Genomic DNA, 15,607 nt, shown 5'->3' on the forward strand with positions numbered 1-15,607 from the left:
AAGATAATACTGAATTCTTATCAAATTCGAAAATATTTTTAAGAGGAAGATACCTAGTGTGAATAAGGGTTATAGAAAATATGCTCAATACTTTGTTGATAAAGGTATAAAATGATAGTTCTTCTGAAAATCAATTTAATAGCTTTTATAAATGCTCTTAAAAATGTCTACACCCTTAACCTAGCAATTCCTTTCCTGCGGAATTTATTTTAAGGAAAAATATAGTGGATGTTACAACTATTTAGCTAAAACTACTAGAGGATATTAGGAGATAACATTCCAAAGGATTAAATCTAATCCTATGGAATTAATTAACCTACATGTCCAAAGAGAATGTAAAAGTTTATATGAAAAAGACTGTACAACACATACCAATTTTTAAGTCTTTTTCTGAGTGTTAGAATTATCAGTATTAAAATTTATTTTCTTCTGCTTTAGCCATGTTTTCTAAGTTGTCTACATGAACAACAAATTACTATCTTTGAAATGGACAACATGCTGCCCATGAAATAAATTAGTTTTATTTCCATTTCAATGATTTCCAAACCATATATCCAACATTTAGATAACTTTTTGAACTAACATGCAGACAGCTGAGTCAGTAATACCTGCAGGCAGCATCAGGGACTGCAGACTCTCCCTCCCTTGGTACTGAGCAGAAGCTATGTGCAGGACACTGTGTTACACAAGCTAGGAATAAAAAGAAGACAGGGACACAAAAATCTATGTCCTTCTCTTCTTCTTGTTCCTAACTTGTGTAACACAGTGTTACAGAGGTGTAAGAAACAGATGGATAAACTCACAGCGACAGATCAAGGTATGCCAAGGAAAGGGAGAGATGATTCTAACCGGGAGAATGAGGGCATGTTCTCATATACTAGTCATCCACAGTTTGCTCTTCTTTCCTCTCCAATTTACTACTGAACAAGGAAGATCATGAAACAACTAAAATCCACAGCATCTATTCCCATATTCCATATAAATGCTTAATATCCTTCAGGGCCAGCTCACATGCCACTTCACCTTTGTTTCCAGGGGTAAGAGCACTTCTCTTGATACACTGTGGCTGTACATTCAGTCTGAGGGCAGAGACTAAGTCAAACCCATCTTGGCACCCCTAGTTGAGCTGGCACTCACTCGTATACATCATGAATTTTTCAAGCTTTGCTCATGTGTTTAAAATATTGGCAAAGGAAACTCAGAAGTCATACCTGGTGGGGTTCCTTTTGTCTTCCTCAGAAATCAAAAACCAAACAAAATCTGCATAGCTCATTCTTCCCTCTTTCTGTACTGTTTTTCCCCTGAAGAAAACACATGGTTATAAAGTTTCATGAGCAATTACTCAGATAAATTTAGTACTATGAGAGACTAAGAAATAAAGTAACATTTCTTTGGAAATTAAGTTAAAAAAAATAGAATGCTGGAAACCTCACAAAGGGCAACCCCTTGCATTGCCTATCTTATTTTCAAATGCCTAGAGGATGAAATCAGAAAGTATTTGTAGATATGAAGAAAGAAATCTGGTTTCTAATTTGAATACAAATAATCAGCAGGTTAAATACTTTTACCTGTATTTACATAAAGGACTAATGCCCATATATTAAAGAATTACCACCATCTTGTATGAAGCCACAACTGCATGTTTTATAGGGTATTATCTGACCTACAGCACTGACAAATTATGCAGGAAGCCTTGCTAAAATGACATTGTTAAAGTATTACTTGTACTTCATTTTAAAACTCAGATGCTTTTTCTTACCTTGTTACTGCCCCAGAGAATATCCTTTCAATAATCCTGTTTGATGAAGCTAAATGTAAATAAAAAGTACAAAGCTAGTTAAAGCATGCTCCAAAAGGCAATATTTTTGGCAAATTTATTTTCAAGTAGCCACAAGCTAAAACTTAATAATCTTCCATGATGAGAATATGAGTAGTTAAATTTTTACTTATGTATAACATACTTCTTGAAAGCAGGAATTTGAGATGGCTTACTCTATCAATCAATCAATCAATCATTTAAAAAAGAACAGGCAAATGGATGTGCCTGACAGCTGGGATATATTAATATAGTTGAGCATCGAATTGGTTCCGAATATCCTGACAACTAAGACAAAAATGTACAAAATTTGTATTGATCTTGTTATCTAATGAGACCAGACAACTTTTCCCCTAAAACAAGACAGATATTATCCTAGCGTTAAATTCAAGGGGGGGGAACTGATTGTTGGGGAATTTGAGTAAAACAACGGAGAACTGTTTTTCAGGTAGAATTTTATAAAAGATACTAAAACATACCACAAATACTTTTCTTATATTCTCATCCTATAAAAATCCAGGATATAACATGATATAACATACAATTTTTAAATAAATTCCATCAGTAAGTTTTATTCAGAGGGATGATTATATCTTAAGATAGTATGTTGCTTTTGATGATAGATCCTAGGTAATCTATATCAGCATACCTCATTGTGAGTTAAAAGTAACCAAAATCATTAGTTAAAAAAAGGGAGATAACAGTGGATCTCAGACCTAGGGATGTAGTGAGGATAGGAATCTGTTCTTTTAACAAGTGCCCCAGGCAATGGCATGCACAGTAAAACTTCAGAACCAGTGATGATATCATTAGAGTTAACAGCTACCAGCTCTAACTCTTCTGCACAGCGTTAGGTACAGTCAACATAAAGGTTAATTAATTTGGTTGAAGAATGCTGAGAATATGAGTGTCAGCACTGCCATTCCTGGCCACATACCAAATGTTGAATAAGGGCCCCCTAGAGTTTGTTGAGCACTGGTTTATGGGGTTAATAATTTGAAAATAAGAGGAAATAGAACAGAAGAGGACTATATAGGAAAGGCAATGGTATTTAATTCTGAAGCTAAAGTCTTTTTGAACGTCTTTCTTTAGAGTTAGAAAGTTTAAGCTCCTAAAACTTAAGATCATGTTGTCCTATTAAGGACAGATTAGTGGGTGGGCAATTACACAGAGTTTCAGTGGCTCCTGCATTATGCAGGCCTAGATGCCTGCTTTTCTGGACTTCATTCCTTTAACATGCCTCTAATGAGTTACTGTATGTATATATACAATATTTTAGGGCTTAATGAGAACTTGGTTATGCCAGCCAGAGAAGGCGCTTTAGAGCCCACAAGGTTTTGTATGACCTCTGGAGGCTAGCTCACGTTATACAGATGATCTGGCCACTGGTAATTAGAAGGTGCATAGCTAACAAGGTTGGCCTGACACCCCTATAAATATCTCCATCTTTATGCTATTCTTGTAACAGGAAGGTATGACTATAGGCATACCTCAGAGATATTGTGGGTTCAGTTCCAGGCTACCTCAATAAAGTGAATATCACAATAAAGTGAGTCACATGAATTTTTTGGTTTCCCACTGCATATGAGTTATGTTTATTCTATACTATAGTCTATTAAGTGTGCAACAGCATTATGTCTTAAAAAATCAATACATATAACTTAATTAAAAATACTTTATTGCAAAAAAATGCTAACCATCATCTGAGCCTTCAGCAAACTGTAATCTCTTTGCTGGCGGAGGGTCTTGCCTCAATGTCGATGGCTGCTGACTGATCAGGGTGCTGGCTGCCGAAGGCTGGGGTGACTGTGGCAATTTCTTAAAATAAGACGACAATGAAATCTGCCATATAGATCGACTCTTCCTTTCGCAAATGATTTCTCTGTTACATGCAGTGCTGTTTGATAGCATTTTATCCACAGCAGAAGTTCTTTCAAAATTGGAGACAATCCTCTCAAAACTTGCTGCTGCTTTATCAACTAAGTTTATATAATATTCTAAGTCCTTTGTTGTCATTTCAACAATCTTCACAGCATCTTTACCAGGAGCAGATTCCATCTCCAGAAACTGCTCTCTTTGCTCATCCATGAGCAGCAACTCCTCATCTGTTAGTTTTATCATGAGATTTGCAGCAAGTCAGTCACATCTTCAGGCTCCTCTTCTAATTCTAGTTCTCTGTCTGTTTCTACCACATCTGCAGTTACCTCCTCCACTGAAGTCTTGAACCCCTCAAAGACATCCATGAGGACTGGAATCAACTTTTTCCAAACTCCTGTTCATTTTGATATTTTGACCTCTTCGCATGAATCATGAATGTTCTTAATGGCATCTAGAGTGGTGATCCTTTACAGTACGTTTTCAGTGGACTTTGCCCAGATCCATCAAAGGAATCATTACCTATGGTAGCCATAGTCTTATGAAACGTATTTCTTGAGTAAGACTTGAAAGTTGATACTACTCTTTGATCCATGGGGCTGCAGAATGGATGTTGTGTCAGCAGGCATGTAAACAACATTAATCTCATTGTACATCTCCATCAGAGCTCTTGGGTGATCAGATGCATTGTCAATTAGGGTCATTTTTTTTTTTTCACATCTTTATTGGAGTATAATTGCTTTACAATGGTGTGTTAGTTTCTGCTTTATAACAAAGTGAATCAGCTATACATATGTTCCCATATCTCTTCCCTCTTGCGTCTCCCTCCCTCCCACTCTCCCTATCCCACCCCTCTAGGTGGTCACAAAGCACCGAGCTGATCTCCCTGTGCTATGCGGCTGCTTCCCACTAGCTATCTATTTTACGTTTGGTAGTGTATATATATGTCCATGACACTCTCTCACTTTGTCACAGACTACCCTTCCCCCTCCCCATGTCCTCAAGTCCATTCTCTAGTAGGTCTGTGTCTTTATTGCTGTCTTACCCCTAGGTTCTTCATGACATTTTTTCCCCTTAAATTCCATATATATGTGTTAGCATACGGTATTTATCTTTCTCTTTCTGACTTACTTCACTCTGTATGACAGACTCTAGGTCCATCCACCTCATTACAAATAGCTCAATTTCGTTTCTTTTTATGGCTGAGTAATATTCCATTGTATATATGTGCCACATCTTCTTTATCCATTCATCTGTTGATGGACACTGAGGTTGTTTCCATCTCCTAGCTATTGTAAATAGAGCTGCAATGAATATTTTGGTACATGACTCTTTTTGAATTATAGTTTTCTCAGGGTATATGCCCAGTAGTGGGATTGCTGGGTCATATGGTAGTTCTATTTGTAGTTTTTTAAGGAACCTCCATACTGTTCTCCATAGTGGCTATACCAATTCACATTCCCACCAGCAGTGCAAGAGTGTTCCCTTTTCTCCACACCCTCTCCAGCATTTATTGTTTCTAGATTTTTTGATGATGGCCATTCTGACTGGTGTGAGATAGTATCTCATTGTAGTTTTGATTTGCATTTCTCTAATGATTAATGATGTTGAGCATTCTTTCATGTGTTTGTTGGCAGTCTGTATATCTTCTTTGGAGAAATGTCTATTTAGGTCTTCTGCCCATTTTTGGATTGGGTTGTTTGTTTTTTTGTTATTCAGCTGCATGAGCTGGCTGTAAATTTTGGAGATTAATCCTTTGTCAACTGCTTCATTTGCAAATATTTTCTCCCATTCTGAGGTTGTTTTTTGGCCTTGTTTATGGTTTCCTTTGCTGTGCAAAAACTTTGAAGTTTCATTAGATCCCATTTGTTTATTCTCGTTTTTATTTCCATTTCTCTAGGAGGTGGGTCAAAAAGGATCTTGCTGTGATTTATGTCATAGAGCGTTCTGCCTATAATTTCCTCTAAGAGTTTGATAGTTTCTGGCCTTACACTTAGGTCTTTAATCCATTTTGAGTTTATTTTTGCGTATGGTGTTAGGGAGTGATCTAATCTCATACTTTTACATGTACCTGTCCAGTTTTCCCAGCACCACTTACTGAAGAGGCTGTCCTTTCTTCACTGTACATTCCTGCCTCCTTTATCAAAGATAAGGTGACCATATGTGCGTGGGTTTATCTCTGGACTTTCTATCCTGTTCCATTGATCTGTCTTTCTGTTTTTGTGCCAGTGCCATACTGTTTTGATTACTATAGCTTTGTAGTATAGTCTGAAGCCAGGAAGCCTGATTCCTCCAGCTCCGTTATTCGTTCTCAAGATTGCTTTGGTTATTCATGGTCTTTCGTGTTTCCATACAAATTGTGAAATTTTTTGTTCTAGTTCTGTGAAAAATGCCATTGGTAGTTTGATAGGGATTGCATTGAATCTGTAGATTGCTTTGGGTAGTAGAGTCATTTTCACAATGTTGATTCTTCCAATCCAAGAACATGGTATATCTCTCCATCTATTTGTATCATCCTTAATTTCTTTCATCAGTGTCTTATAATTTTCTGCATACAGGTCTTTTGTCTCCTTAAGTAGGTTTATTCCTAGACATTGTATTCTTTTTGTTGCAATGGTAAATGGGAGTGTTTTCTTGATTACACTTTCAGATTTTTCATCATTAGTGTATAGGAATGCAAGAGATTTCTGTGCATTAATTTTGTATCCTGCTACTTTACCAAATTCATTGATTAGCTCTAATAGTTTCCTGGTAGCATCTTTAGGATTCTCTATGTAGAGTATCATGTCATCTGCAAACAGTGACAGCTTTACTTCTTCTTTTCCGATTTGGATTCTCTTATTTCCTTTTCTTCTCTAATTGCTGTGGCTAAAACTTCCAAAACTGTGTTGAATAAGAGTGGTGAGAGTGGGCAACCTTGTCTTGTTTCTGATCTTAGTGGAAATGCTTTCAGGTTTTCAGCACTGAGGACGATGTTGGCTGTGGGTTTGTCATATATGGCTTTATTATGTTGAGGAAAGTTCCCTCTATGCCTACTTTCTGCAGGGTTTTTATCATAAATGGGTGTTGAATTTTGTCGAAAGCTTTCTCTGCATCTATTGAGATGACCATATGGTTTTTCTCCTTCAATTTGTTAATATGGTGTATCACACTGATTGATTTGCGTATATTGAAGAATCCTCGCATGCCTGGAATAAACCCCACTTGATCATGGTGTATGATCCTTTTAATGTGCTGTTGGATTCTGTTTGCTAGTATTTTGTTGAGGATTTTTGCATCTATGTTCATCAGTGATATTGGCCTGTAGTTTTCTTTCTTTGTGACATCCTTGTCTGGTTTTGGTATCAGGGTGATGATGGCCTCGTAGAATGAGTTTGGAAGTGTTCCTCCCTCTGCTATATTTTGGAAGAGTTTGAGAAGGATAGGTGTTAGCTCTTCTCTAAATGTTTGATAGAATTCGCCTGTGAAGCCATCTGGTCCTGGGCTTTTGTTTGTTGGAAGGTTTTTAATCACAGTTTCAATTTCAGTGCTTGTGATTGTTCTGTTCATATCTTCTATTTCTTCCTGATTCAGTCTTGGCAGGTTGTGCATTTCTAAGAATTTGTCCTTTTCTTCCAGGTTGTCCATTTTATTGGCATAGAGTTGCTTGTAGTAATCTCTCATGATCTTTTGTATTTCTGCAGTGTCAGTTGTTACTTCTCCTTTTCCAATTCTAATTCTATTGATTTGAGTCTTCTCCTTTTTTTTCTTGATGAGTCTGGCTAATGGTTTATCAATTTTGTTTATCTTCTCAAATAACCAGCTTTTAGTTTTATTGATCTTTGCTATCATTTCCTTCATTTCTTTTTCATTTATTTCTCATCTGATATTTATGATTTTTTTTCTTCTGCTAACTTTGGGGTATTTTTGTTCTTCTTTCTCTAATTGCTTTAGGTGCAAGGTTAGGTTGTTTATTTGAGATGTGTCCTGTTTCTTAAGGTAGGATTGTATTGCTATATACTTCCCTCTTAGAACTGCTTTTGCTGCATCCGATAGGTTTTGGGTCATCGTGTCTCCATTGTCATTTGTTTCTAGGTGTTTTTTGGTTTCCTCTTTGATTTCTTCAGTGATCACTTCGTTATTAAGTACTGTATTGTTTAGCCTCCATGTGTTTGTATTTTTTACAGATCTTTTCCTGTAATTGATATCTAGTCTCATAGCGTTGTGGTCAGAAAACATACTTGATACAATTTCAATTTTCTTAAATTTACCAAGGCTTGATTTGTGACCCAAGATATGATGTATCCTGGAGAATGTTCCATGAGCACTTGAGAAAAATGTGTATTCTGTTGTTTTTGGATGGAATGTCCTATAAATATAATTAAGTCCATCTTTTTTAATGTATCATTTAAAGCATGCGTTTCCTTATGTATTTTCATTTTGGATGATCTGTCCATTGGTGAAAGTGGGGTGTTAAAGTCCCCTACTATGAATGTGTAACTGCTGATTTCCCCTTTTATGGCTGTTAGTATTTGCCTTACGTATTGAGGTGCTCCTATGTTAGGTGCATAAATATTTACAATTGTTTTATCTTCTTCTTGGATCGATCCCTTGATCATTATGTAGTGTCCTTCTTTGTCTCTTCTAATAGTCTTTATTTTAAAGTCTCTTTTGTCTGATATGAGAATTGCTACTCCAGCTTTCTTTTGGTTTCTATTTGCATGGAATATATTTTTCCATCCCCTCACTTTGTCTGTACGTGTCTCTAGGTATGAAGTGGGTCTCTTGTAAACAGCATATATATGGGTCTTGTTTTTGTATCCATTCAGCCAGTCTGTGTCTTTCGGTGGGAGCATTTACTCCATTTACATTTAAGGTAATTATCAACATGTATGTTCCTATTCCCATTTTTTAAATTGTTTTGGGTCTGTCATTTTAGGTCTTTTCCTTCTCTTGTGTTTCTTGCCTAGAGAAGATCCTTTAGCATTTGTTGTAAAGCTAGTTTGGTGTTGCTGAACTCTCTCAGCTTTTGCTTGTCTGTAAAGGTTTTAATTTCTCCATCAAATCTGAACGAGATCCTTGCTGGGTAGAGTAATCTTGGTTGCAGGTTTTTCTCCTTCATCACTTTAAATATGTCCTGCCAGTCCCTTCTGGCTTGCAGAGTTTCTGCTGAAAGATCAGCTGTTAACCTTATGGGGATTCCCGTGTGTGTTATTTGTTGTTTTTCCCTTGCTGCTTTTAATATGTTTTCATTGTATTCAATTTTTGACAGTTTGATTAATATGTGTCTTGGCGTGTTTCTCCTTGGATTTATCCTGTATGGGACTCTCTGTGCTTCCTGGACTTGATTAACTATTTCCTTTCCCATGTTAGGGAAGTTTTTAACTATAATCTCTTCAAATATTTTCTCAGTCCCTTTCTTTTTCTCTTCTTCTTCTGGAACCCCTATAATTTGAATGTTGGTGTGTTTAATGTTCTCCCAGAGGTCTCTGAGACTGTCCTCAGTTCTTTTCATTTTTTTTTTCTTTATTCTGCTCTGCAGTAGTTATTTCCACTATTTTATCTTCCAGGTCACTTATCTGTTCTTCTGCCTCAGTTATTCTGCTATTGATCCCATCTAGAGTATTTTTCATTTCATTTATTGTGTTATTCATCGTTGCTTGTTTCATCTTTAGTTCTTCTAGGTCCTTGTTAAATGTTTCTTGCATTTTCTCTATTCTATTTCCAAGATTTTGGATCATCTTTACTATCATTATTCTGAATTCTTTTTCAGGTAGATTGCCTATTTCTTCTTCATTTGGTAGGTCTGGTGGGTTTTTATCTTCCTCCTTCATCTGCTGTGTGTTTTTCTGTCTTCTCATTTTGCTTATCTTACTGTGTTTGGGGCCTCCTTTTTGCAGGCTGCAGGTTCGTAGTTCCTGTTCTGTTTGGTGTCTGTCCCCAGTGGCTAAAGTTGGTTCAGTGGGTTGTGTAGGCTTCCTGGTGGAGGGGACTAGTGCCTGTGTTCTGGTGAATGAGGCTGGATCTTGTCTTTCTGGTGGGCAGGTCCACGTCTGGTGGTGTGTTTTGGGGTGTCTGTGGACTTATTATGATTTTAGGCAGCCTCTCTGCTAATGGTTGGGGTTGTATTCCTGTCTTGCTAGTTGTTTGGCATAGGGTTTCCAGCACTGTAGCTTGATGGTCGTTGAGTGTAGCTGGGTGTTGGTGTTGAGATGGAGATCTCTGGGAGATTTTCGCCATTTGATATTACATGGAGCTGGGAGGTCTCTTGTGGACCAGTGTCCTGAAGTTGGCTCTCCCACCTCAGAGGCACAGCAGTGACTCCTGGCTGCAGCACCAAGAGCCTTTCATCCACATGGCTCAGAATAAACGGGAGAAAAAGTAGAAAGAAAGAAAGAGCATAAAATAAAATAAAATAAGGTAAAATAAAATAAAGTTATTAAAATAAAAAAACAATTAAGAAAAAAAATTTTTTAAATAGTAAAAAAAAAAAAAAAAAAGGACCTAGGACAAATGGTGAAAGCAAAGCTATACAGACAAAATCTCACACAGAAGCATACACATAAACACTCAAAGAAAGAGGAAAAGGGGAAAAAATAATAAATCTTGCTCTCAAAGTCCACCTCCTCAATTTGGGATGAATCATTGTCTATTCAGGTATTCCACAGATGCAGGGTACATCAAGTTGATTGTGTAGATTTAATCCACTGCTCCTGAGGCTGCTGGGAGAGATTTCCCTTTCTCTTCTTTGTTCACACAGCTCCCGGGGTTCAGCTTTGGATACGGCCCTGCCTTGTCGTGTAGGTTGCCAGAGTGCATCTGTTCTTCGCTGAGACAGGACGGGGTTAAAGGAGCCGCTGATTCGGGGGCTCTGGCTCACTCAGGCCGGGGGGGAGGGTGGAGTGTGGATGCTGGGCGGGCCTGCGGTGTCAGAGGCCGGCAGGACATTGCACCAGCCTGAGGCGCGCCGTGCGTTTCTCCTGGGGAAGTTGTCCCTGGATCCCGGGACCCTGGCAGTGGCAGGCTGCACAGGCTCCCCGGAAGGAGGTGTGGAGAGTGACCTGTGTTCGCACACAGGCTTCTTGGTAGCAGCCTTAGCGTCTCGTGCCCATCTCTGGGGTCCACGCTTTTAGCCGCGGCTTGCGCCTGTCTCTGGAGCTCCTTTAAGCAGCGCTCTTAATCCCCTCTCCTCGCGCACCAGGAAACAAAGAGGCAAGAAAAAGTCTCTTGCCTCTTTGGCAGGTCCAGACTTTTTCCCGGACTCCCTCCCGGCTAGCCGTGGTGCACTAACCCCTTCAGGCTGTGTTCACGCCGCCAGTCCTCTCCAATCAGGGTCATATTTTGAAAAGAATCTTTTTTTCCTGAGCAGTAGGTCTCGACAGTGGGCTTAAAATATTTAGAAAACCATGCTGTAATCAGATGTGCTGTCATCCACGGTTTGTTGTTCCATTTGTAAAGCACAGGCAGAAGAGATTTAGCATAATTCTTAAGGGCTGTAGGATTTTTGGAATGGTAAGTGAGCGCTGGCTTCAACTTAGTCACCACCTGCATTGCATTAGCCCCTAACAAGAGAGTCAGCCTGTCCTTTGATGCTTTGAAGCCAGGCACTGACTTCTCCTCTCTAGCTATGAAAGTCCTAGATGGCTTTTGCTTCCAATAGAAAGCTGTTTCATCTACATTGAAAATCTGATGTTTAGTGTAGCCACCTTCATTATCTTAGCTAGATCTTCTGGATAACTTGCTGCTTCACCATGTACTTTCATATTATAGAGATGGCTTCTTTCCTTAAACCTCATGAACCAACCTCTGCTAGTTTCAAACTTTTCTCCTGAAGCTCCCTTACCTCTCTCAGCCTTCACAGAATTGAAGAGAGTTACGGCCTTGCTCTGGATTAGGCTCTGGCTTAAGGGAATGTTGTAGATGGTGTGGTTTTCTATCCAGACTACTAAAACTTTCTACGTATCAGCAAACAAGGCTGTTTCACTTTTTTTTTTTTTCTTAACCACATCATGCAGCTTGTGGGATCTTATTTCCCCAACCAGGGATTGAACCTGGGCAGTGAAAGCACCAAGTCCTAACCACTAGACAGCCAGGGAATTCCCAGTTTCACTTTCTTATTCATGTGTTCACTGGAATAGCACTTTTAATTTCCTTTGAGAGCTTTTCCTTCACATTCATTCACTACTTGGCTAACTGTTGGCACAAGAGGCCTAGCTTTCAGCCTGTCCTGGCTTTCAACGTGCCTTCCCCGCTAAGCTTTCTAGCTTTTGATTTAAAGTGAGAGATGTGCCACTCTCCCTTTTACTTGGACACTTAGAGGCCACTGTAGGGCTATTAATTTGCCTAATTTCAATATTGTTGTGTCTCAGGGAATATGGAGGCCCGACACAAAAAACAGTTATCAATTAAGCTTGCTATCATACAGGTGTGGTTCATGGTCCCCCAAAACTATTACAATAGTAACATCAAAGATCACTGATCACAGATCACCATAAAAAATATAACAATAATGAAAACGTTTTGAAATATTGTGAGAATTACCAAAATGTGACACAGAGACATGAAGTGAACAAATACTGCTGGAAAAAATGGCACCGATAGACTTGCTCAATGCAGGGCTGCCCCAAACATTCAATTTGTAAAAAATGCTCTATCTGCAAAATTCAATAAAGCAAAGTATAATAAAACGAGGTACATCTGTACTTGAAGGAAGAATACAATACTAAAATGCTTGTTTATCAAATAAGTACAATTTAGTATTTCCTCTTGATGCCTGGTTGGCACCTGAGTTTTGTGAGCTAGAACTCTGTTTCTTAAAATGGAAAGTTCTCTGAAAACTGACATATAGAATAAACCTTTTCTTAAGATGTATACTACAGGTCACAGATATACCAAATATCAGAAGCAAAATTCAAAGTATTTATTTAAGATTTGTACTTTGCTACATCTAAAAGGCTAAGGGCTTATTAAAAAAATCCACAGTATCTGAGAAGACATTTAAGAACAGAACAGGGACAATCTTATGAGAAAAGAATGAATCAATGTATCTTGGTGCTTGGTTAAGAATATTAAATCAGCAGGAAACAGGTTCTAAGTTTACTACTGATCAAAATGAAGTAAGAAGGGTAATATCATGTAATATGTAATTTTTTGTTTTCTGACAAAAGAAAGCACACAAAATTCACCTGCAGAGAAAATACCTTTTCTAGAACTAGATTCCAGTAAAGGTTTTATGAATCCTTGAAAACACTGGCAAGTTACAAACATCATTTTCATCCTTGGTTGTTTATAAATACTGTAAAATGAGAATTTATAAAGGTGTATATACATTCTCTTTCAAATAAACTTTACATAGATGTGGTTCTTATTCAGTTCATCATCAGAAAATAAGCATCACTATAAAGACTCACCCATTCATCAAAACTAAGAATCTAATTTCTTACTTACCTCCAAACCCCTTCTCCTAAATCTGGTTTCTAAATAAAAAATTAGTACCTTCACTCATTTCTACTTAAAAATTCTTGGCCCTTTCAAGAGGACTTGATTAGATACAGGATTTAAGAAATGGGAATTCCCCATAATGAATGAGCACAATTTAACTCTTGCCTTCTTCAAAATAGTAAAGTCAACATCCATAGAAACACTCACCCTGGTCATTGTATCGAGACAGATCGGCCTGGCTGACGTAGAGGTCATGATCACTATCTAGTTCCCAGAATTTACAATAAATAACATAGAAGTGTTCATAGGAGAAATAATCTGTGATTTGGTTTATATCTTCCTCTTCTTCCAAAAGTGCTAGAGTCTGAAATGGTATGAATAGAAGGATTAATTTATTTTAAAAATATGAAGACCCAGCTTTGGCCATTATATAGATCCCAGTTAATTTTTACTCTAAACTGAATTAAAAATTTTGGTTTTGGTACCAAACCAGGAAATTTAGTAGGCAACCTCATCCTACCTTTTAATCAACTGACCAACCTATAAGCATTTACGTGCTCTGTAATATTCTTAGCAAAGACTTAGATGCTACGGAGGATTTAAAAGCAGGGAAAGGGAAGAGCTATCACCAAGGGGACTGCAGCCTATCTAGAGGTCCCCAGACTAGCAAGCACAGAACAATCAGACAACAGACTTTTAATTACATGGCCATAAACTCACATTACTTTTAACTGTTCAAAGTTAAAAGACTGATCTTCTATCTATTCTATTATGAAGAGTGGGCATCCACATGCAGGGTTTGGTTTTGTAATGGCATCAAGTTTACCATAAAGGTGACTTATTTATACCATTGTGATAGTGTGGGGTAGCCTGGCATAGAAGGCATGGAGGGTAGAGCTGCAGGGCCCTGAGCTGGAAATAAGCCTGGGTCTCCCCTGACTCATTGTGTGCCCCTAGGGAAAACACCAGAAACAGTAATTTTTGAGCCCAGAATTCTTATAATAAGCCAAATTATCATATAAATGGGCAGATAAATGAAGATGTTTTTAGAAAGAGTCAGAAAAAAGATAAACCATAAGGAAACTTAGGAAATAGAAAAAACAAAGTGAGACGACAGAAATAAGACCAGATATATCAACAGTCACAACAAAGGTAAATGAGTTAAATCTCCCTATTAAAAGATTTTCAGATTGAGAATAAAACCCAAACCCCAAAAGCAGATCTAGGTATATGCTGTCCATTAAGAGAAGTCTGAAGTAAAATTTAAAAGCAAGGTTAAAACATGTACTAGCTAAATCTTCAAAAGAAAATAAAATGGAATTTTGGATTTCCAGTATTTACATTTTAGAAAATAATTTTTATCAAAGTAATACTCTTGTATTATGAAATAGTCATCTTTCTTATAATGTTTTTCACCTTGAATTCCAAATTATGGTAAAAGCCACTCAATGAAAGATTTTGCAGCCAGTAAAAATTATAAAGTCTATATAGAAACAAAGGAAAATCATGACATGGTAAGTGTAAAATACAGGATATAAGATTGTACACATTAAGAACTATATTAAATTCTAAAATCCAAATATGCATATGAATGAGACTAGACGAACACATACAAGAATATTAGTTTTATTAGGGTGGTAAAATATGCTTTTTCTTCTGTTTTCCAAACTTGCTTGTAATGTTTTTTTTATAAGATGCTCTTTAATGTGTATAAATGTACACAAAGAATATGTACAATAAAACAAATATCTTGAGAAGCAGGGAGCTCTTATTTTCATCTACTGGACTGTCATAAAATGAAAAAAATGAATAACTTCTGCTGTTGGTGAGTATGTAAATTTAAGTATGAACTAGTGCAGGAGTTTAGTAGGGTAACTTGGCAGGATCTATCAAATTAAAAATGCACATGCCGGGCTTCCCGGGTGGCACAGTGGTTGAGACTCAGCCTGCCGATGCAGGGGACATGGGTTCGTGCCCCGGTCCGGGAAGATCCCACATGCCGTGAGCCATGGCCGCTGAGCCTGCGTGTCCGGAGCCTGTGCTCCGCAATGGGAGAGGCCACGAGAGTGAGAGGCCCACGTACCGCAAAAAAAAAAAAAAAAAAAAAAAATGCGCATGCCATTTGATCCAGGATTTTCCCTCCAGTACTCTATTTTAGAGAAATTCTTACTCATATACACACAAGAGGAAAGTATAAGGATGTTCACTGCATTATTGTAATAGGGAGATAATGAAAGTGAATTGAACATCTTCAGTAGAGAAGTATGTAATTACAGTACAGCCATGCCAGATTACACAATAGTTAAAAGAATGAGATAGATTTATATGAATGGAAATGAAAAAACATCAAGACATACTGTTAAGTTAAAAAAAGTTAAGAGTAATAAGTATGGTCTCACATATTAAAAATAATTCAAAAAAGCAGCCACACAGAACAAAACTATATACTCCACACATACAATATATACTCCACACACACACACACACACACACATA

At 37.6% G+C, this 15,607-nt stretch overlaps 1 protein-coding gene across 5 annotated transcripts in view; it reads right to left on the minus strand.

Annotated features, from left to right (window-relative positions):
- Positions 1-15,607, minus strand: part of PPP2R3A (protein phosphatase 2 regulatory subunit B''alpha) — a 221,725-nt gene that overhangs the window by 64,678 nt on the left and 141,440 nt on the right. For all 5 annotated transcript variants that reach the window (XM_029213677.1, XM_029213675.1, XM_029213673.1 and 2 more), the window contains 3 exons: positions 13,319-13,475; positions 1,760-1,808; positions 1,212-1,301 (listed from right to left, as the gene is read on the minus strand). In XM_029213677.1, the coding sequence (XP_029069510.1) occupies positions 1,212-1,301; positions 1,760-1,808; positions 13,319-13,475 (296 nt within the window). The remainder of the gene's footprint in view (positions 1-1,211; positions 1,302-1,759; positions 1,809-13,318; positions 13,476-15,607) is intronic.

The sequence above is a fragment of the Monodon monoceros genome, unplaced genomic scaffold (genome assembly GCF_005190385.1).
Source record: "Monodon monoceros isolate NGI ecotype Baffin Bay Population unplaced genomic scaffold, NGI_Narwhal_1 Super_Scaffold_11, whole genome shotgun sequence".
NCBI lineage: Eukaryota > Metazoa > Chordata > Mammalia > Artiodactyla > Monodontidae > Monodon > Monodon monoceros.